Raw genomic sequence first — 26,776 nt, 5'->3', positions numbered from 1 at the left:
CATGTAAGTTCTCTTTGTTTCTTTTTAGGAATAAGTCAATTTGCCGTCCCTCATTTTTCCGTTGAATTTAATCGGCATCCCTAAAACCTAATATTAGAAATCTCAAACCCAAACCATTCAAAATCAAGTCCCATAATAGTATGGATGGTTGTTTTGGTTGTCATGGCATCCTAGTCACAAAAAGAAAATTAAAAAGGCATGTGAGGGCCACATGTAATTGGACCTCAACCTTTCCTGACCTATCCTCTTTTCCCACTCACTCCACCTCTCCCTTCTCTTTCCTAGGAGTTCGCCAATGGTGAGAGGGGCAGTGGCTGATGAGCTTGTTCGCGAGGGCTTCGGTGATCCGCCTGCTAGGCTGAAGCGGTTTGGAACCGACAAAAGAGGTAGCTAGAGTTGTAGGTCAAGGCGGCAAATCACCTTGGCCTCGAACTCTTCAGCCGCTGACGGCGTCCTTACAGCACCCACGGCAGACATTGAGCTACGCCTCCCAAACGACGTCCTCTAGATCATGGTGACCGAAGAGCGTGGAGTAGTCAAGGGCACCGCGCGGAGAAGCAAAGTTTGGATGGAGCTCGATCAAGTTGAGGAAGTCAGGCGGGGTCGATGGGCTAGTCAAAACGTCGTGGCCTCAAGGTCAAGCGCCCACATGTGTTGTGGAGGTCTCCCACTTTTTTTTTTGGCACGTAAATGCCTAATTAGAACGAGTGGACAGGTCAACTTGCAACGTCAGGGAAACCAACCATTTATACTGCGGAAGTAACCCGGTTTTATAAGTTGTTGGTTCTTATAAGGTATAGGTATTGCGATTTAGGGATATCAATTAAAATCGAGTGGACTTATTCCTTGTTTCTATTGGGCTAGAATGGGCTGTGAAATGGCGGACTGGGGCCGCAGGAAATATTAGTCCATAGGAGGAGATAAGATGATGCCAAAACCAAATACGCAACTTATAATTTGAAAAGCGCAGAGAGTCAGTCACAGGCTCACAGCGCAGGAGCCTCACGCTCGTCTTCCTTTTTTGCGTGAACCTCCTCCTCTGTCTCCTCTCCTCCCTGCGATTTCTTTTTTTCCTATCTCTCTCTCTCGATCTCTGAAGTCTGAACTGAAAGCAGCCGCCGCCGCCGCCGCCGACCTTAATTTCCGATTCCTTCCACCCGCCGCCTCAAGAAACCGCAATGCAGCCCGACGCCGCCGCCACCGCCCACCCCAGCTTGAGCTTCTACTCCGCCGCCACGGGCCTCTACAGCAGCCTCCACCCTCCCCTACCCCTCCCCTCCGACCCCTCTCTCTCCCTCGTCCCCCACCTCTTCTCCCATCTCCCCCTCCACCACCATTCCCTCCTCGTTGATGCCCCCACCGCCGCCACCCTCTCCTGCGCCGACTTCCGCCGCCTCGTCTCCTCCCTCGCCGCCGGCCTCCGCCGCCGCCTCCACATCGCCAGGGGATCCCTCGTCCTGCTCCTCCTCCCCAACTCTCTCACCTTCCCCGTCGCCTTCCTCGCCGTCCTCGCCACCGGCGCCGTCGCCACCACCATGAACCCCTCCAGCGCCCCCGCCGAGATCGCCGCGCGCCTGCGGGACACCGCCCCCTCCCTCGTGCTCGCCTCCACCCACAACGCCGCTAAGCTTCCGCCTCTCGCCGCCCCGCTCGTCCTCGTGCCCGACACCTTCCAGCAGCAACATGATGATGATCAGTTCGACTTCTTCTTCCACGCGCTGCTCGAGACCGACCCCGAAACGCCGGTGGAGATGGGGGTGGGGGTGGGGCAGGACGACGCCGCCGCCGTCCTCTACTCGTCGGGGACGAGCGGGCGGAGCAAGGGCGTGGTGGTGACGCACCGCAACCTGATCGCAATGGTGGAGCTGTTCGTGCGGTTCGAGGCGTCGCAGTACACGCGGCCTGCTCGTGACAATGTCTACCTGGCGGCGTTGCCCATGTTCCACGTCTACGGCCTCTCCCTCTTCGCCGTGGGCCTCCTCTCGCTCGGCTGCACGGTTGTCGTGATGAGGAGGTTCAACGTCGACGACGCCGTCAAGGCCATCCGCAAGTACAAGGTGACGCACCTGCCGCTCGTGCCGCCCATCATGTCGGCACTGCTCAGGGCCAACCCGCCCTTGGAATTGGATTCCTTGCTGCAGGTCTCCAGCGGCGCTGCTCCCCTCAACCACACCCTCATTCACCACTTCCTTCACGCCTTCCCCCACGTTGATTTCATTCAGGTCCCTCCACTCCTTCCCCTCTTTCTCTCTCTCTCTCTCTCTATATATATATATGCATTATTAATTGCTTCTGTCCCATGTTTCTCAGTTAGCGTATCAATTAAAAATGTGGCTGCTAATGAATATTTTGTCTTTATCTACTGCATGTACTACATTTTACTCAGCTGTTAGGGAATAGTATATATGTGGAATGGGCTCTGAAATCTCCAATATATCTTCATGCAATGTTTGCAAAGGGGTATGGCATGACTGAATCTACTGCCGTAGGAACTCGCGGCTTCAATACATGCAAGCACAAGAAGTATGCCTCAGTAGGTCTTTTAGCCCCCAACATGCATGCTAAAATTGTTCATCTGGAAAGTGGTTCTTGTCTGCCTCCAGGCTCTTATGGGGAGTTATGGCTCCATGGCCCGGCTATAATGAAAGGTACCGTGTCAAAAAAAATTTACTTCATTCAAAATTCTACTATTTTTCCAGTCTGATACAAAAGATTTGATAATTATTTCAAAAGTTAATTAACAAGCCTAATTATTCACATATGCTGGTATGATCTGGCTGCTTGGAATCTTATATGAAAACTACGCTTTTCTACTGACTCTAGTTTCCTCTGTACTCTCTGCCATCTTGTTTAGCTCCTTTAGATAATGTGGTTATTCTTGTTGACTGAAGATAACATGGTCATTCTTTTTTAGATAAAAACGTGGGGTGGTCATTTTTTTTTCCACTGCAGATAACAGAATCATTCTGATTTTAACCTTGTGTACTTGCTCTGCCGAACACTAATCGTTGCAGTGCTAAACACTAAACTCTTTTTAAATACGGTACTGCATTAGGACTCCCATGGGTTGCCATGCTTAGCCAAAAAAGAAAGATTCCCAATGCATGCTGCTCTCGAGGAATAGATTTAGCTGCCTTCACTAAGTATTGTTCCTGAGATCAGTTAGGCAAGGTTCCTGAGATCCATGGGGAATGGGGATTTAGTTTAGCTTCCATACTTTAGTCTGTAACATCATATCCCGCTTTAGGTTTGAATCATGGTATGCTGTACTTGTTACCTCTTTGTATTTGGGTTGTCAGAATTTTGCTTCGTCACAGGTTACTTGAATGATGATGATGATGCTTTCACTAGAAAGGATGGCTGGTTGAGGACTGGTGATATTGCTTACTTTGATTCAGATGGGCACTTGTTCATAGTGGGTCGCTTGAAAGACACAATCAAGTACAAAGGATTTCAGGTATGGCCTCCTGTAGCAGGCCTTGGAAGTTGGAATACAATATTCTTGTTTCAAGGAATTTCAGGTATCATGCAAGGAAGTCTTTGGTTGTAACAAATTGGTGTATTTTTCTTGCCTTCAGATAGCTCCAGCTGACTTGGAAGCTGTTCTGATCCGGCACCCTGAAATTGTTGATGTTGCTGTGACATCGTAAGATTTTTATTTCTAAACAGCGTGATATTATAGCTGTTTTATCTGTTATCATGTCCTTCAACGTGTTTCTTTGATTCTCTCGTTACTTTTTTTTTTGACATTGATTCTCTCGTTACTTAGTGATGAAGATGAAGAAGCTGGAGAGATACCTGTAGCTTTTGTGGTGAGAAAATCTGGAAGCACTCTTTCTTGTACGCATGTCATGGAGTATGTGGCCAAGCAGGTAAGAACAAGAAGGTCCTACACAACACAACACTCACCATATTTTCTTGCTTGGGAACATTACAAGATAATAATAACAGCAAGTGCACAGAGTGCATTCTTGTTAGCTAGAGTATCAAATTCCAGTAAAAATGGATCACTACAAGCTTTATGCCCACCTGTGCAAATAAATATGGCAGATATTAGTTAGTCTCAAGTCGTGTTGGTCAGTGTGCTCCTCTGCATCCAGCCCACCTGTTTTGAAAACAGAGATGTGGTTGTTGTCAGTTGAGCCCCCGTGTGTACCGATGGGAATGTGTAACTGATATGAGCCTGTCTGTCAGTTGGTTTGGCCGCAGCCATAGAAGACATTGTCCATCCAGAAGCTGGTTGTTCTTTGACCCTGCCCATCCAAATTAACAATATGTCTTTTTTTTTCCTGAAGTAATAATCCTTGGGCTGATGCTGTCTAGTAGAGTGCTTACCAAGTAGTGTGATGTTGTATACTGTTATGGTGGGTGCAGGTGGCGTCGTATAAGAGAGTGAGGAAGGTAATATTCGTGGAGGCGATACCTAAGTCAGCTGCTGGCAAGGTTCTGAGGAGGCTTCTCAAGGACTCTCTTGTTGATGCTTCCAGTGGCAGATCCAGGCTATGATCAGAGAAGAAGCAACATTTACGCATTCAATCAAAGATTCATTTTGGCCGTCAAGTTAGGCCAGGCCTCCTCCCGTTTGTTAAAACGAAAAAGCAAAAGGTCCGGGCAGGCCTTCGTTCCAAAGATTTTTTTTTTATTTAGAAAAACAAAGAAACAAACGAGGTCAGTCCAGGCTGGCTTGTCCAGCAGCATGCCTGTTAATTTCCCTGTAGAAGAGTAGATCCTGACCAGAAGTGGTCAATTTTTATGTATTGTTACTTGTAGTCGCTCATGGGTAGGAATATGCTTAAGAGCATATGCTCTTGGAATACTGGTGGGATTGATGAAGGTGTCAATGATATAATACTATGGTTGCAAACATATATATGTAATACTATTAACTTGGGCCTTGTTATCGATCATCTGGTATTTTGTTTTCTGATGGATGGTAGGATGCGTTTAAATCGATCTCTGTGTATCTATCTGCTCAACAAACTCCAGCGAACTAACGAACCAACTAACCAAGGGCAGGCATCCTACCAGGCCCCTGGATTCTAACTATTTTGTTTTCGGTAAACAAGGCAAAAGAAAGAGATTGTAATAGGAGGTTTGTTTGCTTTTTTTTTTTTTTTTGTTTCTAGTCGCATCGCGGCGGCGTCGTGGCGAGGCTGTGGGTGCGTGTCCTCCGCTGCATATTATTATGCCACCGCGGACGCGGATAAATGATGGATTTGCTTTCTTTCTTTGTTAAAAGATAAAAAAACTGAAGAAACACATCTCTCTCCAAGAGTCTGCTGATTCAACCTCGCCCTCGCGCGTATAATGGAGATGATACACTCGCATCGCATCGTATCGTATCGCATATATAAGTTGTCATGTGAGTGTGTGTGTGCGTGTGTTTAATTTACCTTAATAATAATAATAATAATAAAATGAATAAAAAAGAAATAAAGGAGACGAAGAAGGCGTGTTTGAAGCAGTGATTCGATTCGAGTAGAACATGAGACGGGTGGCGGATTATGCATATGTTGGGAGTAAGTAATTGATGATGTGTAAAATATTAAAGAGAGAGATACTAACAGTGCGTAGTGTAGAAATTACGCGTGACCCACCTGGAGTCGGAGTCGGAGTCGGAGTCTTGTTCCCTTTTTATTGAGAGGATCCCCTCCCTCGTGTCGACACGATCGTCCAAAATAGGGAAGAGGGAGGGGGTTCTTCTTCTCCTCGATCCGGTTGAGGACTTTGAGGTAGAGAGAGGCAGAGGCGACGAGGAAGGATCTGATCTATCGATGGCGCGCGTTTCGCATTCCAGAAAGCGGACTAGGGCTCCCTCCAACTCCAACTCCAAGCCCACTTCACAAACCCAACCGCCGCCGCCGGAGCTCACCGACCGCCCTGTCCGCGTCTACGCCGACGGCATCTTCGATCTCTTCCACTTCGGCCATGCCCGCGCCCTCGAGCAGGCCAAGTTGCTGTCAGTTTCTCTCTCTTCTCTTCTTTACATTACATTACATGGATCCCCCCGATCGATTTCTCTTGGATCTGGGCCTCTATGTTAGAATAGATCGAGAGATCTGTTCAATTCCAATTCCTGATTGCTCATGGCGATCGCAGGTTCCCCAACACGTACCTGCTAGTGGGCTGCTGCAACGACGAGCTCACCAACCGCTACAAGGGCAAGACCGTCATGACCCAGGATGAGCGATACGAGTCCCTTCGCCACTGCAAGTCCGTCTCCTTCCTTCCTTCTTCACCTTACCACATACATACATGGATTTTCATCAACTGCTCTTACTAGATTCTAGTATTACATATCAATATATATGCAACAACTGCATTTGCATTGGATTGGACTAGACTCCTTAATCAACACGTAGAGAACAGAATTTGGATTAACAAGCACACAAGGAAGCCACCAACGTTTCTATTTCCCTTTCCTAGCCACAATATTATGCTCGCGGCTTGAGTCTCCCTTCTGCTGTGCTCTTTGCAAACTACATTTCTGGATTAACTTATTTCAAGGGGCCTCTTAATCTCTAATTTAGTGCTGTAAATTTAGGTTCCATAATTACTTCTCACCTTGCTCCTCTCAGCTACTTTCATAGCTCCACTGATCCTGGAAATTTTTTTACATCAGTCAATTTTTTTCCTTCCCTCTTGTGTTGTGCTGATATCAAGCTTCATTATTGTCTGCCTTCTTAGATGGGTTGATGAGGTCATTCCTGATGCTCCATGGGTCCTCACGCAAGAGTTCATTGACAAACATCAGATTGACTATGTTGCTCATGATGCACTGCCGTAAGTTTCAGCAGCACACCAACTATTATCGAATTCCCATTTTTTGTCCCTTTAATACTGTGCTCTTTCAGCTTAACTGACCAGAGTTCCTTTTTTTTTGCCACAGTTATGCCGATACTAGTGGAGCTGCTAATGATGTCTATGAATTTGTAAGTCAGAGTAGCTATATCTGCTACTAGTAACTACAGATATTTCTCTTGCATTGCTCCTTACTGATGGCTGTCTTCATGTACTTAGGTTAAAAAGATTGGCAAATTCAAGGAAACGAAACGGACAGACGGTGTATCCACATCAGACCTCATAATGAGGATATTGAAGGACTACAATCAGTATGTCATGAGGAATTTAGCACGTGGATACACAAGGAAAGATTTAGGCGTAAGCTATGTTAAGGTTAGTCTCATCTCTGTGTTGGTTTACCTTCATCTTCTTGCAGACAAATTCAGATGCATTTTTATTATTTGCATGGTTTTGCTGCTTTTGCAAGTAATGACATGCTTGTTTATGGGTTCTTACTATCATTCTATCAGGAAAAGCAACTCCAGGTCAACATGAAGATAAATAAACTGCGAGAGACTGTAAAGGCGCATCAAGAAAAGGTAAACCATGCATGTGACTCTAAGATATTTCTGCTGTGTCACATGGAAGGACAGGGAGTTCCCCTTGTGTTTACGACTTTACAGATATCCTGACCCGTTGGGTAAATTATTTGGTGCAGTTGCAAACGGTGGCGAAGACAGCTGGAATAAATCATGAAGAATGGTTGGCCAATGCAGATCGCTGGGTTGCTGGTTTCTTGGAGAAGTTTGAGGAACACTGCCACAACATGGTAAGTTTATACATGAAACTTGAGACAAGGTTGCCGAGAATTCGTCGACAGCCAGATTGAGGGTAAAATGCAAAATTATTTGGACGTGGTACCCAACACTGATTCCTCGTTGGTATGGTCAGGAAACTGCCATCAAGGGGCGTATCCAGGAGAAATTGAGGAGGCAGACAAGCAGAGGGATAATTGGGGGTCTAATGCAGCAACCGGTGGCAGCGTAATAAGTTGTAGAGGAGAGATGACGTTGAGTTGGAGTAAGCTGCCCTGGGGTCACCACGGACGAGAAATGTAGTGAAGATGCCTTCTTGGTTGGCGGTTATAGTGTAAGTGTGTGCTTGTGTCATGGAATGTGATGCTTGTACGAGTTGTTACAGCTTAATTACATGGGAGAGGCTTTGTTTCTTGTTTATTTTTTTGCGGGGGGTGGGGGTGTTGGTTTCCTTGTATACAAATGTCTATAGCAGAGGCGTTTGGTGCATAATCCAGAGTGTGTAGTAGGCGTTGGACAGATGAAGTTGAGTGGTACTGTAGTGTTGTTGTTCTCTTCCCTTGGGTTTTGTCTGTAATGTCGAGAGGAGGGAGAGATGTTGACGCTGGCTGAAAGCACAACACAAGCAGAGTGATCTTATACTACTACTAGTAATTTACTTATTAGTACCTGTGTAGTATTATCTATCCATTGTTGGTGTGTGTTTATCTGTCCTCCCAAGTTGTGGCCAGCAATCCCAATCCCAGAAATTGAATGAATAGTCTTCTAGTGGCCGGCGAGGGAAGGGAGTTTACTCCAGATAGCGAGAGAGGCTAGTGTTTGAGGGAGGGGAAGGGGATGAGAGGAGGAAAACGAAGCAAATCGTACGTATGGAACAGTGACGGCAGTTGGGCCTGGCAGGAAGAGGCCGCCCCCGTGCAGTGCAGTGCATTATTGAATGATGATTTGCGCCTTCTCCTTGCCCCCGTCGCTGCCGACCTCCACCGGTCGCCGCCCGCACGCATCGATATTGGAATTGGAGTAGTATATATGATCGAGCTAGGCCTTCTCTCCTCTCCTCCTGCTCCCGAGCATTCCGTCTCCATGGCTGTTGACGATCTAAACCACCACCTCATCGCCGTCGGAGTCGGAGTCGGAGAAGACGCCGCCACCGCCCATTGTGGGCTGCGCACCGTGAACAATTTCTTCTTTAATTAACTCACTCTGTGATCGATCAGATCACCTGCATTAATTCGTTCATCTATCTATCTATCTATCACATACGCGTAGTAAGTAAGAAGTATGATTTGAAATAATAGATGGCGCATGCAGCTTGTGCGGAATATGGCGCAGCTGGTGGTGTCGCTGGGCATATTGGTCGCCGCCGACAAGTTGGTGGAGCAGGCCTTCGCAGCCGCCTCCATCAAGTTCCCCAGCGCCCTCTTCGCCATGTTCTGCGTCTTCGCCCTCCTCCTCCTCCTACCTCCTTCGCTCGCCAACGGATTCATGGCTTTCTTCGACCCCGCCACCGTCTTCATCCACAGGTGGCTGCCCCTCTTCTTCGTCCCCTCCCTCGTCGTCCTGCCGCTTGCCGTCAGGGACGTCTCGCCTGCTTCTGCCCTCAAGATCCTCTTCATCACATGTAATAATTAACTACTGTAACTAACACTACTCTTCTTAATTTATAATTCGTTCCACGTACGTACAGATGATCGACATGACTCTGCTCTGCTCATGAATTTTCTTCTTTTAATATTAATAATTTACTAGTTGGTGGCTGGTTTGCTTCACTGGTGGTGGCTGGTTACACGGCGCTGAGTGTGAGAAGGATAGTGAAGACACAGCTTATACCAGCTGAGCCCATGAAGAGACCGTCTCCTTTCGGGCCGCTTGAATTCTGGGCCTGGGCTGCTGTCTTTGTTGCTTCCTTTGCTGTTGCATATGTTTCCCCCACTGCGCTTGGTACCACCGCAACAACATGCCTTCCTTTCTTGCTTGCTTCCACTGTTTTCGGTTACATCCTTGGTTCCCGGTACTACTCCATTTTATATTTACTCTCTCTTTATTCTTGACTTTAAACATAACCTTTTGTTCATTAACCTCATCTCAAAATTTAGTGCAAATATATATGAGTCATACATAAAGTACCTATAATAATTAATAAAACATTGCACTGTGTTTCTAAATAAAAAATAAAAAAAACAAACTTCTATATCTATCTTGATAGCGATTAAAATCCCGCACTATTGAAAAAGAAAACTACTACTACCTACTACTACTTGAGAAAACTTCAACATCAACTCTAAGATCAAAATTTTAAAATTCAAATTTTAGCGTGCAACCTAGTTTACTCCGTTATATTAATTTCTCTAACGTTCAATATAATTCTCACAGGTTACCATCTGGTGTCAAGAAAGTGCTACACCCAATCATCTGTTGTGCACTTTCTGCAGATTTGGCGGCAGTAGCATATGGGTATCTCTCCCGGTCTGGAGTGGATGCTGTGCTAGGTTCTAGGCTTAACCCCCAACCCTGATCGATACTCCTATAATCAAATTGCATCAATCGCAAAGTCGTGCTCCCTGATCAGTTTTATCCTATATATATAATGCTCTCAAATATATATGTATGTATGGTTGTCCAGGTGATTACCTCACAGAGTCTCCGTCAAATCCAGGAGCTGGTGACATCCTCATGGGATTTCTTGGGTCTGTCATCATATCGTTTGCATTTTCAATGTTCAAGCAGAGAAAGGTAGGTACCCTTCTCTCAGTTAGTAGTATTACTAGTAGTTAGCATATGGTTATATATGTTGTGACATGATCATATTCGAAGCTCTCTGTTTAATTTGTTGCGAGACGAGTGTGTCTAGCTGTTGGCTAGCTAATTAACCATGCATCCAACCAAGGAGTAATTAATTAATGTTTTTGTGTTGGATAATATAATATTTCAGCTTGTAAGGAGGCATGCAGCGGAAATTTTCACATCAATCGCTGTGGCATCAACATTCTCGTTATACTCAACTGCCATCCTAGGACGAGTGGTAGAGCTAGAGCCAATATTGACCATATCAATATTGCCCAGGTGTATAACCGTGGCATTAGCTTTGAGGGTAGTTTCTCTCTTTGAAGGTTTGTCCCTCCTCGATCTGTATTAGCTCCTCCGTCCTTGCTTCTTTTGTCACTATGAAATGAAATCATCGATATTTCAACCATTATTAACTTTTAGACGATTTACCTATGATTAATGAAAACTATATAGTTGTATTTATATCGTAACATGCATTACTAATATGGTGTCCGTACTTTAAGTATGTATATATATGTGTGTATTTTTTTTTTAAATAAGACATATTATCAAAGTTAAAAAGTGAATAGCTAGTATCCAACGACAGATTAATAATGAAATGCATATAGATTAATATTCATCTATAATAATGGTGTGTTGGGTGGGCAGGTGTAAATACTTCAGTAACCGCAGCGGTGGTTGTCCTCACGGGGCTGATCGGCGCAAATTTTGCGCAAGCAGTGATGGACAAGCTTCGCCTCAAAGACCCCATCGCACGAGGAATAGGGACAGCTTCCAGGTAGGATCACAATATAAGAGTAACGGTAATAATACAGCTGATTTGTTAGCTATAAGGTTCTAGTAGCTTCTCTCAGCGTAACCATATAATAGTTAGCTCTTTACAATTAATATATGACTCACTTATCTTTCTCATAGAATTTTTTGGTTCTTGTGTTCGAGCCGGCTATAAGTTTACAGCCCGTTTTTTCTCTCTCTCCTCTCTTCTCTCCTCCACCTCAGTATTTAGCCGGCTTATAGCCTACTATTATACTTGCTCTAAATGTGGGTTTTCACGTCGAACTTTTGACGTGCCTCAAAGTAGTAAGGAGTGGATTACATGGCTACTACGACCAAATATACGAAGATCTGGTAAAAGGAGAAATTGCTAGGCGTGTGTTTGCTTTGTGTGATGATGGATGTTTATTGTTTAATTGCATAATACCCTATGTTTCAGGCTATAAGACGTTTTGATTTTGATTAAAGTTAAACTGTTTTAAATTTAACTAAGTTTATAGACAAATATAGTAATATTTATAACACTAAATTAATTTTATCAAAATAAAATTGAATATATTTTCATAATAAAATTGTCTTGGGTTAAAAATGTTGTTACTTTTTTGTTATAAACTTGGTCAAATTTAAATAAGTTTAACTTTAACTAAAGTTAAAATGTCTTGTAATATGAAATGGAGGGAGTAGTAATTGATAAATAAGAGAATGATGTTAGACGTGCAATCTGATCCATACATACATGCAGTGCCCATGGACTGGGAACGGCAGCGGTGTCAGCCAAGGAGCCTGAAGCGTTGCCCTTCTGCGCCATCGCCTACGCCCTAACGGGGGTCGTCGCCTCGTTATTTTGCACTCTTCCGGCGATCAGGCACAGCTTAGTCTTCATAGCTGGCGATGCCTCTGCCTCACAAACACAACACATTTCTTACTAGTATTATTTGGATATATATTTGTTTGTCTGTCACTATTCATGAAAAACAGACCCAGTACAGATTGATATTGTGATTAATAATCCTACGACCGAATAAATACTGTATATACAGAGACACGTATATATGGTAGGAGTAATATGGAAGGGAGAACTATTTGTATATGTAATTAATTTTTGTAAGGGAGGACCTGGACTTGGTGGAATGAAGCAGCTGATTGCAGTTAAAGCGAATGCAGCATCATCAAAATCAAATTAAGCAGACAAGAGTCAACACAAGTCAAAGTGATTTTATTATTATTAGCAGAGCAGAGCAGATCAAGAAAGCAGAGAGAGGCGCCACACTCTTGTATTCACCGACAACTCACTCTGGGCATGGGCATGGCGGATTCACATCTGGATGGGGTGCCGGCGATGAGGAAGACGACGGCCTCCAGCTCCAGCAGCCTCAACATCGCCTTCCTACTCTCCATGGTTGCCACCAACCTGCTGTCCCTCTACCACCTCTCCACCCGCGCATCCACCGCACCGCCCCTCCTCTTGCCGGCGGCGCACCAGGCCCAGGCCCAGGACGAGCAGCTCCTCCGCCAGCTGACCGCCATCCGCGCCACCGTCTCCCAACTCAACCACCTCCGCTCCTCCACGCCCCCGCCTCCGCCGCCGCCACCGGAGCTCCTCCTCTACTCCCGCCTGGCGCCCCTCGCCTCCGCCTGCTCAGCCCACCCGGACCTCCTCCACCGATTCATGTCCTACACGCCCTTCTCCCCCTGCCCCGACGACGCCCTCTCCCTCGCCGAGCCCCTCATCCTCCGCGGCTGCCACCCGCTGCCCAGGCGAAGGTGCTTCTCATCATCTTCGATCTCGTCTTCTCACAACCTGAATAATCTGCCCACCGATCCCTTCTCCCCGCTCCCGGACTCCGCCGTCCGCTGGCCTCCGGGGGCCAAATGCACCTCCTTCTCCTGCCTCCCGCCCTCGCTCGGCTTCGACCTCGCGCGCACGGAGGCCGCGCGCTTCCTGCGGGCGGAGGGGCCCCTCGACCTCACGGTGCCGCAGCTGCTGCGCCTGGCATCGCTCAGCCGCGCGGGGCCAATCCGGCTGGGGCTGGACGTGGGCGGCGGGACGGGGACGCTGGCGGCGCGCCTCAAGCGGGCGGCCAACGCCACCGTGCTCACCACCACTATGGACCTCGGGGCGCCCTACTCGGAGGCGGCGGCGGCGCGCGGGGTGGTGCCGCTGCACGCGCCGCTGCAGCAGCGCTTCCCGGTGGGGGACGCCACCATGGACCTGGTGCGGGCGGGGCACGCCGTGAACCGCTGGATCCCGGAGGCGGCGCTGGAGTTCCTGTGGTACGACGCCGACAGGGTGCTGCGCCCCCGCGGCCTGCTCTGGGTCGACCACTTCTGGTGCCGCCGCCCTGACCTCGCCGCCGTCTACCAACCCATGCTGCGCCGCCTCGGCTACAAGACCCTCAAGTGGGCCGTCGCCGACAAGACCACACCCACGCCCACGGCGCCACCCGGAGCCAAGCATGACCACGTCTACCTCACCGCCCTGCTGCAGAAGCCCTGATCGATTCATTGCCATTGCCATTGTAGGTGGGATCCTGGAACAAGGCTGTCACTGAGGTGATCAATTTAATTGTGCAATAAGCTCAAAGAGGAATGCCAATGCCAAGGCTCAACAATGAGGATGATGCACTGATTTGATTTGGGGGTCTTTTTTTTACCAAGGACTGTACGTAACTTCTCTGTGGAATCATCATTTTATAAGGAAAGCCTCGCATCTGCAAAAGAATGCAAATCCCCTTCTCACTCAAATTTGCTTTGAAAGTTGACATCTTCCTGTGGCTTATGCTTCGGAATAACATCTTGATGAAGGACAACTTCATCAGGAGAGGGTGGAAAGAAAAATTAGAGAGGTCAACTCTACACCGCAGATGAGATAGTGCCGCATTTTTGTTTACAAAATGCACACTGCCTCGATTTGTTTCGAGTGTAGCACCTTCAATTTTAGGAGTGAGCTCATAATATTCCTCACTTGTTTGGGAAAGGAGGATATGAGGAATTTGATTGCTCTAGGAGTAACTGATGTGGTGTGGTCGATTTTGATAGGAAATTGCTATGCATACAGCTCAATTGTCCGACTAAATTTAATCAACGGTTGTAAATGGCTGCAGGCGCATATGAACATACTTTCATTTGATTGATCTGTGGTTGTATATCTCTAGATGTACATGAGTTGTATAACTAGGTTCTACTTATAGCAGTACTCATTTGGAGAACTTGGAATGAAGCTTCTTTGCTGGATTCCCTCGCACTCTCAGAGATCATCAATGGAAAGCTGCATGTTTATATGTTAGGTTCTGCTACAGTAAGGAACCAGCGAGTCTTCCATCACAACAAAATTCCCAACGACAACTTGGGCGCGGGCGGAAGTGAAAAGACTCGTGAAAATGTTAACCTAGTTCCTGTGAAACTCCTTTTCTTTTTCTTCTCACACTCCTTGTAAATACTTTTAGTGCCACTATAAACAGTGAAATTGACATTGTCTTGTGCTGGTTCGTTTAGGGAAAAAAAATTCCCCTTGTTCAAGACATGGAAGCACGAAAATCTTGCTGACTTTCGTTGTGTCGAAAGATTCAGAGTCTATTTTAACTCGAAGAGCTGATTTCAAGTCTATTTCTCAGGAGTTAAAACTTCCAAATTTAACTCGAAGAGCTAAGTTCGGAATAGAGTTGTAGACTAGTTTAAACCGGCTTCACTACTCTAGTTCATTTTATAAGAGCAATTTAACCTACTGCGCTATCTTTTTAGGTTGAGTTAAAACCGTTTGGCTCTGCTACAGTTTTGAAATGGTTGGCGCTTATATTGGCGTGATCCTGATGATTTGCACACGGCAGGTATTAAATTACGATAATGATTATCGTCGGGCGACCGGTGGAGGGGGGGGGGGGTGTGCAGAAATCGGGCGCTCCCCCCACCCCCCGCGCGCGCGCATGCTAGGGGCGCGTGCGCGTGCACTCCCCTTGGCCCACCATGTGTCCACAAATAAACTCTATTACAACAAATCACCCACATATTTTGGAAACCCTCTATTAAGGAAATTCGTTTCATTTTTTGTTTCACAAAAAATGTTTCACCTAGTGTACTCACAATGTTTCACTATATATAGATCTAATGTTGCAGTGAACGAAACATTGTTTTGCAACAAATCGCCCACATATTTTGGAAACCCTCTATTAAAGAAATTCGTTTTATTTTTTGTTCCACCAAAAATGTTTCACCTAGTGTATTCACAATGTTTCACTATGTATAGATCTAATGTTGTAGTGAATTGAAACATTCTTTTGCTATCTGCTGAAACATTGTTTTTATATAAGGTGAAACAACACTCAATTTAAACGATTGAAACATTTCCGATATACTTAGCGAAACAATTCCAATATACCTGGTGAAACATCTGCAACATTAAAAAAAAATTCAATAATAAGCTAATTTTTTTTCGTCGGAATATATCTATGTGTGGTCTTGTTTTGAAGATTTAATTGCAAAAAATTAAATGGTGTAATCGGATCATGATTTGGATAAATAATTTAAGAGAAAAATTAGTTTAAATTTGTTTTACATGCATGCGGCGCTGACGTCATCGTCCGATTTTCCGACCGGAAATCGCGTCCATTGAATTGGGCTGGGTTATGCTGGGCTGGACAAACAGTACAGTAGCGCTCTGAGTGGTGGGCCGTGTGGCGTGGTCTTTCTATGATGGTTTGCTGGGCTGTGACGAGACGTGGCCCGTGGCTAGGCTAGTCGTCCGACGCCGGCGTTTGAGCGAGCCTTCGCTGCCGCCGCCGCCGCCGCCGACGACGACTTGCCTGCACCAACAATACCACGCTCTTGCTTTGCAATGCGATCCCCTTGTAATCTCCCCCTCGCTGCCTCCTGCTTCTATGCTCCACGCCACGCGCACGCGGACGCCGCGCCTCTCTGCTGCCGCCGCCGCCGCCGCCTTCTTCACCACCAGGCCCAGGTCCCACCCACCGCCGCCGCCGCCGCGCCTCTCTCCAAGGCTCGTCGACGCCACCGTCTCCCGATGTCCCTCCGACGCCCTCGCCATCACCTTCTTCCTCTGGTGCGCCCGCTGCCCCGCCTACTTCCACCCTCCCTCCTCCTTCGACCGCCTCCTCCCCGCTGCCGCCCGCCTCGCCTCCTGCCTCCGCACCGCCCCCGCCATCCTTCACCAGCTCCGCGCCCTCGGCTGCCCCATCCGCCCCCACACCTTCCTCCTCTTGCTCAGGCTCTACTGGCGCGGGGGCATCTACCCGCTCGTGCTCCAGCTGTTCGACCAAATGCCCCTCTGGGGCTTCCACCCCAACGCCTTCGCTCGCAACGTCGTCCTTGACGTCCTCCTCAGGACGCGCCACCACCACTCCGCGCTCTGCTTCCTACGGGACAATCCCTCGCCCAACTACCTTACCTACGCCATCCTCCTCACCCACCTTTGCAGGTCCAGGAACTGGCCAGGGGTGCGGGCCTGCTTCTTAGCCATGCTGCACCAGGGTTTTCTCCCCAGCGCCGCCTCTCTCAATGCGGTTTTTGCCTGCTGCACTAAACTTGCTGCCACGTCCGAGCTACTGCAGCTTCTGGGCTTCACACTTGTATCGGGATATCAGCTCACTTCGGCCATGTGGACATGTCTCATCGCTCGTTTGTGCCGCGAGGGAAAACTAGATGAGGCTATCAGGATGCTGGCAAAGATGCTGGCTTCTGGTTCTCCTCCCACAGTTGTCACCTACACGCCGATCGTCAGAGCTCTCTATCGTGCTGGAAGGCATGACATTGCCACTGAGCTTTTCGCATCCATGTCATCCACCAATTGCAGCCCAGATCTTGTTCTCCATAATGTTCTCATGGACTGCATGACCAAGGATAAGAGATATGATGCAGCCCTAGGCGTTTACTTAAATCTTCACGAGAGCCAGATGAAGCCAGATGCATACACTTTATCTACTTTAGTCCGCGCGTTGCATTTGTCACGGAATGTAAGCCTTCTTCCTAGGTTATTTCTGGACTCAGCTGATATCCCTTATGATCTCGTGGCCTGCAATTCTGTGCTGAATGCTCTGTGCAAATCTGGATTTCCATCTCAAGCCGTGCAGTTCTTCATCAATATGATTAAGTGCGACATCAGGCCTGACAGCTACAGTTATGTTGGTCTTTTGGACAGTCTGTGCCAGTTGGGAAGGATTGATCATGCAATCAATGTCTACCACAGTATTGTTTCAAGTGATCCTGATTCAAACGCTTATGTTCATGCTGCAATCCTCTGTGGCCTTGTTAAAAAGGGCCACAACCGTATGGCGCTAATGATTTTGAATGAGGCTGTACGTCAAAATTATGCTCTCGACGCTGTGTGCTACACTGTTGTTCTACATGGCCTTCTACAAGCTCATTTGATTGAAGAGGCTTGCATGTTGTTTGACAAAATGAAGCGTTCAGGAATGGCTTCCAACACTTGCACATACAACATAATGCTTCGTGGACTTTGTAGAACCAGGGATACACATGCACTCAAGTGGTTTTTAAGAGAAATGGAATGTTCTGATGTGGAGATGGATAGTATCTCATACAATATTCTGGTTGTGTTCTTAATCAAGTTGCAGCATATTAGTTCAGCCACTGCTTTGGTAAGAGAAATGGTTAATCTAGGCATGGAACTTAGTGCCAAAACTTCCTCATTGATTTCTCAGTCCATGGGCCATGAGTATGTTCTGGAGGATGCTAACATTGCTGAAAATGATCATTCCGACTCAACTAATGATCTGCTTGCATGCTCAGCTTCATAGTCAATTTTCAACTAAACAGCCATGCTGCTTCTGTACATCTTCAGTTTGGTGGTGCATAATTAAATACAGATACACACTATTAAAGGTTGGTGAAATCTTCAATGATTTATCTCCCTCCATTGCCTATCTAACAAATACCTATCATGGCCACTGAAAGGCTGCTCAATTACATGCCCCCCGCCATTATGTTGGTATGTACTTTCTCTTTCCCTGTGATATCACCACTTAGTACATTCTTATTTAAAAAGAAGGATTTGATTGCAGGAAAGAAACAAGATCCCTCCTATTGCATTCATCTTATATTTGCTATAGAACATTGGTCACAATTCTCACTCAGTGCTGAGACACACAGAAATGCAAAAAAAATCTGCAAGTAATAAATTAAAAAGAAAGACTTACCTGCTTTTTGTGTCCTGCCACATAGGCTCAGCTAGGGCTGAACTAATGGGTTATTGTTTTTCTCCAAAATTTACATTGTGATTTAAGATGATTTAAACATTATTACGGAGGCAAGCTTAGGGCTCAAGCTCTATCTGCTCTAGGCTTGCCTCCGTCCATGGTTTGACCTGAACAGCCTGTAAACTACATCTTTATGAATTTATGTTTTGTAACTTGACCATTTTTTATCATTTGGCGGGAGTTCAAAGTTTTGTTCCACATGTCAAAAAGAATGAACACTAGCAATCAGCTCCAAGGCTTGACACTGCTATACGTGCTGAATGGTTTTCTTTCAGTAAAAAACAATCTTATTTGTGTTAGAGAGAATAAACAGATGATTTCAATAACCTTTCAAATAATTCAGGAAATCATCTCCGATATAGAAGGAAAATATACAAACTTCAGTACTGAACCTCGTATATGTATACTGATAACAAAAGCTCAGATGGAATTCGTATTTAGCAAACCCTTTGATTATCTACATTAGGGGGTTGTCAAATGATTGGAGCAGAGTTTGTGTGGAGATGGTGTCTGTAAGGATGATTATTTATGTAGATCAAACATTTACATGTCTAATATTCAAACAACCAAAAATTGCATATGGGATTTTTTTTTTTATTTTGCCTTGTATGTTTTTTTCATTTGTCCATACCAACTGTTTTAGTCAATAGAGCTTGTCAGAGTAAGTATCTGACTTATGGATTTAGTGTCAACTCAGTGGAGAACTGAGGATATATGATACTTATGGTAAATTGATTAGTAAGGAATTTTTTCCTTATTGTTGAAATTAGTTTTGCTGTAGGAATATTCTAAATGGCATACAGTGGAACCATAGAGGACTCGGTGGCTTAACTTGATCTTCCTGCGATTTTGAAGTAGCCATAGAGCTTGCGATGAACATGCAAATACTTAACTGGCATCACTTTAACGACGATAAGTTCAAGTAATATGAATTGATGTTCTTGGCTTTATAATTTGTTGCTGACCAACTGTTTCTTTGCATTATCTTTTCTCTGAATATATTTATTCTGTACTTCTATAACTGCTTCTGATATTGTCTGCAGCAAGCTGAAATTGCTTTATCAGAGTTGATCCAATCCTCTCCGGAGGAGGCTCTACATGACTACATCCTTGGAGTAAATCTCTGGTCAAGATCACTTTACTTGACCATAAGAAAAGAATGTCAAACTTTTCGTTCCAGCTTGCTTTATTGAAGTTATGCAGGTCCTTGCACCTGATCCACCTTTTAGTGATGAAATATTTAAGGTATCTAACCTGATCCACCTTTGACACGGATGATTGGGTATTGCTGATTTCTTCGACTGTTTCCATTACTGACATACTGATACCTGATGACCATTTTTGAACAGGATTTCTGAAATATTAATAATGTTTGAACTTTAGCAATTATATTTAGTGGCAGAAAATTTGAACAAGGACCACACTCTCATAACACTTTTTAACTCCTTTTTCTCAGGAGAGATGTTTAGGCTCTTTATCAGCACATTTGCAGACCTTGCTGAAACAAACAGTCCATATCTTCCAAGAAGATCTTGCTATTGGAAAATGTGCTGCACTCAGTTATTCTGTAATTACGTACTCTCTGCTTGCTTAGAGTGACCAGATATCCGGTTGGAGGCAGTTCCCCTGATTTGGGGGCTTGTATCTCATCTTTATTTTGGTCAAGAAAACCAACTAGTTTTAATGGAATTTTTTAAGAGATTATCTGACATATCTGCAGAGTAAGAGTTTTTGCACGTGATGCAGCAAAAGCCTGTTACATGGCCGTGACATCAGGAAATGAAAAAAAAGATATTCTTAGTAAGGCTGCTTCTTTTTATCTGTTCTTTTGTTCAGAGTTCTATATTGGCATCTTCATGCTGAAGTTTTGATTTATTTGGCAGCATCACTTGAAGAGAGGTTATTGGATTTTGATGTCAAAGTTAGAATGCAAGCTGGTTTTGCATCCTGCAATTTAGGGCCAAATCAAATCTAAGATCAGTTCCTTCTGAGCTGATATTGCAGGCAGCAGAGAAGCCACAAACTGTTGTTATTTCTCGCTACTGCAGGTTCTATACAGTGCCTCACTTAAACTTTTGTTTTATGTATCTCTGACTGTCAGAAAGAATCTAATGCTTATATTGCTGGACCTATACCGAGATTACTGTAAGAAATGCTCAAAAGGAACTGCCACGTTAACACTCACTATGAACAAATCCCTGCTAAACTTATAGGTCTTTGTTTCGATAAGGATTGAATCTTAAGGTTTCTTCTTTCTAATTTTGTACATTGATTATGCCATCAATTCAACTCATGATTTCTGACCTCTTCTTTATGGCAGGGTACAAAACCTGCGCCGTTGCGGTCAACTAACTCCCGCATCGGGGAAGAAGATGGCGAGGGAGTGAATGGGGGAGAAGAAGGGCCTACCCGGGAAGCTCCGCCAACTACCGACTACCCGATCTGCCACTAACGGCCACCGCCGGTCCTGCTACTCGGCCACACCGAGCATTGCCGTGTCGATCCCCACCTCTGCCGCCTCGATCCGCCATTGCCACGTTGATCCCCACCTCCGCCCACCTTCTTAGCGGTGTCGCCGAAGAGAGAGAGGGGAGAGGTGGCGTCGCCGGAGAAAGGGAAGGTGGCGTCGCCGGAGAAAGGGAAGGGGAGGCGGAGGAAGACGGGGAGGAGGGACGGGGTGAGCCTTTATACATGTTTGTGATTTTTGGGGGGCGTACTACAAATATTGGACTTATATATGAATAGAAAATCCGAGGATTTAAATGGAAAATGTAATCGACTGACAGGTGCTGAAATGCAAAAATAAGATGGAGCTGTGGCTTATGTAACAAGTGTGATTTCATCCCACTTGGCATCTCCTTTTTCATGAGGGTATAGCTTCCATCGGCCATGGTCTTAGTTTACTTTGTTCCTCAACCTTTTTGACAAAAATAGAAGAAATGTTGTCAAACGTGTGGTTTCTTTTTACAGACTTAATAGGAACAGGTTCCAAGTTCCGAGCTTGGATACTCTAGTAACATTATATTGCCGATTCTCTAGTAACAATGTATTACACCTGTGTTGATGTCAAGTGTCTTTTCTTTCTCCCTTTTCTAGGAATGCCATTCAAATGACAATGAGCTCTAAACAATTTTAGAAAAAAAAATCACAAACAAGCAAAAATAGTGATCTCACTCGCTGTGAAGAAGCAGATCTGGACTGGGGTGAAGTGCAGTTTGCTCCATGAAGCAAACAAACTGTGGGTGATATGATCATGTTCCCTAGGCTGCGGTAGCTCGATCGACCAGCTAGCATATGAATGAATCCTAAGCAAGCAGATAGCAGAGAGACAGGTAGTCTGGATTGGGTGTGTGGGATGAGAATATATGTATATCAGGGGAAAGAGAAGGATCCTCCTAGCTGTGAGTTGGCTTGTGCAGAAGGAGGCTTGATTGCAATCCAGAGCAAGGAGATGGTGATGGCGACGAGGCCAGACCAGACGTAGACGATGGTGGGTGTCCTTCCCCTCCTGCCCATGAGGCCCTTGGCGAAGGGGTAGAGATGCGCGAGGACCCAGAAGCTGAAGAAGACTCCACCGAGAAGCTTGCTCCACTGCGGGATGGTGCTGTAGATGGTGCGGCTGAAGCCGACGGCGATGGCGACGAGGTTGATCATTATGATGGTGAGCGGCGGTATCATGAGGGACGTCCACTTGACCGCGTAGAGCTCGGCGAACTCGTCGTCGACGTCGTCGCCGAGCTGCTTGGAGGTGAGGGTGAAGGAGATCTCGATGCCGGCGATGACCTTGAGAAGGCCCTGCAGGACGGCGGCGAGGTGGGCGCTGGTTCCGCCTATGAGCCAGAACTGCTCGTTCCGCCACCACTCCTCCAGCGCGATGCCGGACCACTTGATCTCCAGCATGGCCAGGAGGCAGAGCGTGATGGTGATGATGAGCAGGTAGGTGAGGAAGGTGACGTTGAGCGTCTGCACGATGAACTGCCCCGAGAAGAGGGAGAGCGCCGGGAGGAAGCAGTAGACGATGAGGAAGACGGAGGTGAAGGGGTAGATGCCAACGTTGAGGTAAGCGATGCGCTGGAGAACCTGCAAATGCAATGGATAATTGTTTGTTTGGCGGCAGCGGAAGAAGAAGAAGAAGAAAAATAATCGATCGAATAGCAAGCTAGGTACCTTCATCTTTGAGGAAGCGAAGAGTGCGTTGTTGCGTGAGAAGAAGATCTCGACGGAGCCAGTGGCCCATCGGAGGACCTGGTGGAGGCGGTCGGTGAGGTTGATGGGGGCGGTGCCGCGGAAGGCGTCGCGGTGGGTGACGCAGTAGACGGACTTCCACCCCCGGTTGTGCATGCGGTAGCCGGTGACCACGTCCTCCGTCACCGACCCGTATATCCAACCCACCCTCGTCCCCCACTCCGTCTTCTCCTCGTACCAGCACGACACCACGCTGATCGCCTCCGCCACGATCGACGCGTCCAGCGTCTCCCGCGGGATCGTCAGCGCCCCCGGCGGCCGCCCGTTCTTCACCGACGGGTGGTCCGCCAGCGGCCGTCCCTGGAACTCCGCCACCGGGATGGAGTCGATCAGGAAGCTCGAGTTGCCGAACTTCTTGGGGAAGCTCGCCATGTTCATCGCGCCGTCCATGTCCATGCGGAGGGCCATCGTCTCCTCCTCCTCCTCCTGGGGCTGGGGCTGGGATCTTGTTCGGCGGCGACGTGGCAGGCAGCAGGACCACGGGGTGGTGTGGTCCTTGGACCTGGGCGGGTCGAAGCCGTAGAGCGCGATGCGGCGGAAGAGGCAGCCAGTTCCGACATAGACGGGGCCCTGGAGGCCGTCGAGGGCGCGCATGTTGACGTCGAAGAAGACGGTGTTGTGGTTGGCGTAGCGGTCGGAGGGGTCGATGCCCTCGAAGCGCTGCGGGAACTGGACGTAGCAGAGGCGGTCGCCGCCGCGGTCCATCATGAAGCACATCCCCTCCCGGAACGCCTTGGAGTTGTACACGTAGTGGTCGCAGTCCAGGTTGAGGATGAACGGCCCGTTGGACATGATCGCCGACGCCCGCACCAGCGCGTTCATGGCGCCCGCCTTCTTGTTGTGGTCGTACCCCGGCCGCTTCTCCCGCGACACGTACACCAGCATCGGCAGCCGGGTGTCCACGCCCGACAAATCCACCCTCTTTTCCATGTCGCCGCCGCTGCTGCTGGGACTGGGACTGGGAGGCTTTAGCATCACCTGTATGATCCCCGCGTGGTCGCCCCTCGCGTGCTCCGGCGACGCCTGCAGCCACGTCCCCGGCCAGTGCGTGCCGTCCGCCATCCACGTCGCCTTGGGGATCTTTATCGGCTCCAGCTGCTGCTCGTCGCCGCCGGCCTTCATCTTCTCCCTCTGCAGGTTCATGGCCTGGATCTCCTCGCGGGCGTGGTACGCGTCGGAGCGGCGGCGGATGGCGTCGGGGAGGCCATTGACGCGGACCTTGAACTCGTCGTACTCCCGCTTCACCCGCCGCCTGTCCTTGACGAAGTCGCCCTTAACCTTGTTCTTGAACGGGTCCCTCTTGAGGTTGAAGTAGCTGTCGGGGTTCCTCGGCTCGATCTCGTGCTTCCGGCAGAATGGCACCCACAGGTTGGCGAAGCTCGCCGCCTCCGCCATGGCCTCGAACGTCAGCAGCGCCCCGCCGTCGTCGGACACGTAGCACGCCAGCTTGTCGACGGGGTAGTCGGCGGCCAGGATGGAGAGGATGGTGTTGGCCGTCACCAGCACGGGTTCCTTCTCCGGGTCGGCGGTGGAGACGAAGATGTCGATCCCGGGGAGGTCGGACTTGCCGGTGGGGTTGCTCGGCGTGGGCGTCTCGAACTTGTCCTTGAGCACGCTCAGGTCGGTGGCGCGGTTGATGGGGCACAGCTTGGGCAGCTGGTCCAGCACCCACGACAAGGCGAACCACAGCTCGCACACGATGGACATCCCCCACAGCCAGATGGCGTCCTCGTTCTGGTGCTTGATGCGCCACATCAGGAACAACCCCAGCGCCACCAGCCGGATCAGGACCAGCAGCCTGTACGGGCTGATCACCGCCGCCTGGATCCGGAGCTTGCGGGTCAGCGGCCGCCATGGCTTGCTCATCAGCTCCTTGGGGTGCCCCGCCACGCCGTCGTCCTCGGGCCAGATTGCGTTGCCGTAGCCGTAGGTGCCCTTGGTCTCGAAGAGCCAGCGGTTGTGGTCGAACTCGCCGGGCGCCCCCCCGTTCTGCTTCACCAGCGACAGCCGCCTCTCCATCTTGGGGCCATGCCCGTGCCCGTGCGGCAGCGACAGCGCCCTGTTGATGGCGTCGTGGTTGGACGCCGACACCACCTCCTCCCACTCCGCGTGCTTGTACGGCTCCTTGCACCCCGGGCACACGCCGCCGCCGCCCTTGACGGCGTCGGTGAAGCAGTCCACGCAGATCTTGAAGTCGCACTCGCAGGGGAGGATGTCGGCGCCGCGCCCGTTGCGCATGATCTTGGACCCGCACCCCTGCACCATGCACGCCGACACTGTCGCCCTCGCCGACGACGCCTGCTTCTCCATCACGTGCGCGCGTGTCACGCTGTTGAACCCGCCGGTGAAGAGCGAGCTGGACACGTACTGCTGCTCGTCGCCGGCGGCAGGGTCCATGGGCTGGTTGTCCGGCGTCATGGGGATGTGGACGTGGTAGTCCTGGAAGTCCACGCTGCTGATCTCCGAGTCAAGGTCGTCGCGGGAGTAGCTGATGAATCGCCCCGAGTCCGTCCGCCGACCGAACACCACCGTGGGCGCCGCCGACGATGGCGCTGTCGGCGGCTTACCGCCGTTCTTGAGGATGCCCTTCGACGCCATGATCGAACACCTAGCTCCCCTGCTCTGCTATGTTTCTCTCTTCTCTTGTGTTGGTATGGTATTGGTAACAACAACAAGAAGAGAGTATAGCTAGCTAGCTTGTCTCGCCGCCGATCAACGTGATGCAGCTAGCTAGCTAGAAAATTTGAATAGGAATGAATTGAATCAAGCATCAGCAATTCAGGCATCAAGCATATTTTGGGTGGCTTTGACCCGACCCCAGTAATGGCGATCCAAAATCATCAGTCCTAATAATAGGAAAAATGTGACTCTGCTTCTTAAATGGAAATGGAAACAAATTAGATGCAGGCGGGTTGAAAACTTGCAGTAATTTACTGGCCGAATTGGTACATTCCTATTTTGCATGCAACATTATAATAGCCCCCTGAGAATCGATCGAGGATTACTAACATTACATACAGTATCAAGCTAGTTTAATTTGTAGTGGCAATTGATCGACCAAAACATGAACAAATCAGGTGAAGAAGAAGAAGAAGAATCAATCGATACCTGTTGGTCCTCTTCAGGTGGGGCAATGCATTGCAGGTGGACGAGTTTAATTTGGGTAGTCTGAGAGAGAGAAACAGCAGATAGGTCCAAGAAAGAAAGAATTCAGTGGAAGCCGCAGTGCAAGAGAAGAGGAGAGATGTCGAAAGAAATCAGAGGGCGTAGTGTTATTTGAAGGTCCAAATGCAGCGAGCGTGGTGCTCCCTTCATGGCCTCCCTCCTGCTCGATCGTTTGCTTCCTTAATTCTTTTTTTTTTTAAACCTTAGCCAGCTTAGCTGGTTTTATATTTCAGAAGATCACTATACAAATGGCACCAATGGTGACAAGGGGAAAGACAGGGGGAGGAGAGCAGAAAAAAAGGAAAATTACAACAAAAGATGAGAGGTTAAGGCGCTATTCTCGCAAGATTTTTTGCCCCACATGCCGACCATGTATGTATTTCGTCCATTATTCTTGCCGTTAGTTGAGGGATTTGAAGTTCTTTATCTTTGAAAACTCGCCTGTTCCTCTCGCACCAGATTTCCCAACTCAAGAGCATGTGCAGTGACTGCGTCCCTTTACTTTGACATTTGCTTTGTTGCTTTGTTCTTGATTCCCACCAGTCAACTAGACTCTCGTCCGGATTGTGCACCGGGAAGGGTTGGTTGTGGTTCATCCTAGCCATTATTTTGTCCCAAATTTCTCGCGTGAATGGACAATCCTTGAATAAATGTTGCGCCGTCTCCAAGGTCCTGTAGCAGAGTTGGCAAAAGTAGTTATTGGGCCAATATCGGAGTTGCAAGCGGTCGGATGTCCATATCCTGTTTTACAGGACAAGCCATGCAAAGTTTTTGCATTTGGATGGCGCCCATGTCTTCCAAATCAAGGTGGCGGCCCTTGAGTCATCTCTACCGGCGAATTGGGCTAAATAAGCCGATTTTGCTGTTTTCCTTAGTTGTTCCATCATCGGTTGAGTTTAGTTGGTGGCGCGCACGATGGGATTATCGGTCTCGCTCGTGTCGATTGCCACTGCAAGCAAAGCCATGCAGATTTCTTGG

The 26,776-nt window shown here is 48.0% G+C and overlaps 6 protein-coding genes across 11 annotated transcripts; 5 read left to right on the top strand and 1 right to left on the bottom strand.

The window, feature by feature from the left end:
- Positions 1-1,002: 1,002 nt before the first annotated feature.
- Positions 1,003-4,866, top strand: LOC127786133 (4-coumarate--CoA ligase-like 2). 3 transcript variants are annotated; one of them, XM_052313460.1, is made up of 6 exons: positions 1,003-2,222; positions 2,459-2,648; positions 3,318-3,457; positions 3,579-3,646; positions 3,770-3,872; positions 4,375-4,866. In XM_052313460.1, exons 1-6 carry the CDS (start codon positions 1,179-1,181, stop codon positions 4,504-4,506), a joined length of 1,677 nt encoding a protein of 558 aa, XP_052169420.1. In that variant the 5' UTR covers positions 1,003-1,178; the 3' UTR covers positions 4,507-4,866. The 3 variants fall into 3 exon arrangements, with proteins under 3 accessions (XP_052169420.1, XP_052169419.1, XP_052169421.1); XM_052313459.1 differs by having other exon boundaries at positions 2,387-2,648; XM_052313461.1 differs by having other exon boundaries at positions 2,387-2,648; positions 3,770-3,886; positions 4,375-4,522.
- A 759-nt stretch (positions 4,867-5,625) lies between these two features.
- On the top strand, positions 5,626-8,263 carry LOC127752492 (choline-phosphate cytidylyltransferase 2-like). Its single transcript, XM_052277888.1, has 8 exons — positions 5,626-5,959; positions 6,100-6,213; positions 6,688-6,783; positions 6,890-6,932; positions 7,021-7,176; positions 7,314-7,382; positions 7,502-7,612; positions 7,735-8,263. Exons 1-8 carry the CDS (start codon positions 5,775-5,777, stop codon positions 7,828-7,830), a joined length of 870 nt encoding a protein of 289 aa, XP_052133848.1. The 5' UTR covers positions 5,626-5,774; the 3' UTR covers positions 7,831-8,263.
- A 261-nt stretch (positions 8,264-8,524) lies between these two features.
- On the top strand, positions 8,525-12,088 carry LOC127752490 (plastidal glycolate/glycerate translocator 1, chloroplastic-like). The gene is made up of 8 exons (XM_052277886.1): positions 8,525-8,771; positions 8,910-9,219; positions 9,348-9,609; positions 9,972-10,087; positions 10,222-10,331; positions 10,531-10,708; positions 11,034-11,163; positions 11,902-12,088. Exons 1-8 carry the CDS (start codon positions 8,628-8,630, stop codon positions 12,086-12,088), a joined length of 1,437 nt encoding a protein of 478 aa, XP_052133846.1. The 5' UTR covers positions 8,525-8,627.
- Positions 12,089-12,422: 334 nt separating this feature from the next.
- LOC127752491 (probable methyltransferase At1g29790) lies at positions 12,423-14,682 on the top strand. The gene has a single exon (XM_052277887.1). The coding sequence runs from the start codon at positions 12,460-12,462 to the stop codon at positions 13,654-13,656; it is 1,197 nt and encodes a 398-aa protein (XP_052133847.1). The 5' UTR covers positions 12,423-12,459; the 3' UTR covers positions 13,657-14,682.
- A 1,206-nt stretch (positions 14,683-15,888) lies between these two features.
- LOC127752539 (putative pentatricopeptide repeat-containing protein At1g16830) lies at positions 15,889-21,219 on the top strand. Of its 4 annotated transcripts, none has more exons than XM_052277948.1 (6): positions 15,889-18,120; positions 19,432-19,633; positions 19,845-19,935; positions 20,109-20,188; positions 20,272-20,436; positions 20,709-21,219. In XM_052277948.1, exon 1 carries the CDS (start codon positions 16,034-16,036, stop codon positions 17,927-17,929), a length of 1,896 nt encoding a protein of 631 aa, XP_052133908.1. In that variant the 5' UTR covers positions 15,889-16,033; the 3' UTR covers positions 17,930-18,120; positions 19,432-19,633; positions 19,845-19,935; positions 20,109-20,188; positions 20,272-20,436; positions 20,709-21,219. The 4 variants fall into 4 exon arrangements, with proteins under 4 accessions (XP_052133908.1, XP_052133907.1, XP_052133906.1 ...); XM_052277947.1 differs by having other exon boundaries at positions 19,845-19,955; XM_052277946.1 differs by adding an exon at positions 19,170-19,310 and having other exon boundaries at positions 19,845-20,188.
- Positions 21,211-25,877, bottom strand: LOC127752538 (cellulose synthase-like protein D1). Its single transcript, XM_052277944.1, has 3 exons — positions 25,742-25,877; positions 22,556-25,367; positions 21,211-22,468 (listed from the first exon to the last, which is right to left on the bottom strand). The coding sequence occupies exons 2-3, from the start codon at positions 25,229-25,231 to the stop codon at positions 21,761-21,763; spliced, it is 3,384 nt and encodes a 1,127-aa protein (XP_052133904.1). The 5' UTR covers positions 25,232-25,367; positions 25,742-25,877; the 3' UTR covers positions 21,211-21,760.
- Positions 25,878-26,776: the final 899 nt, after the last annotated feature.

Source organism: Oryza glaberrima, chromosome 10, assembly GCF_000147395.1.
Source record: "Oryza glaberrima chromosome 10, OglaRS2, whole genome shotgun sequence".
In the NCBI taxonomy this organism is placed as follows: Eukaryota; Viridiplantae; Streptophyta; class Magnoliopsida; order Poales; family Poaceae; genus Oryza; species Oryza glaberrima.
The sequence above is the reverse complement of the archived record's forward strand: the minus strand, read 5'-3'. Positions and strand labels throughout refer to the sequence as shown.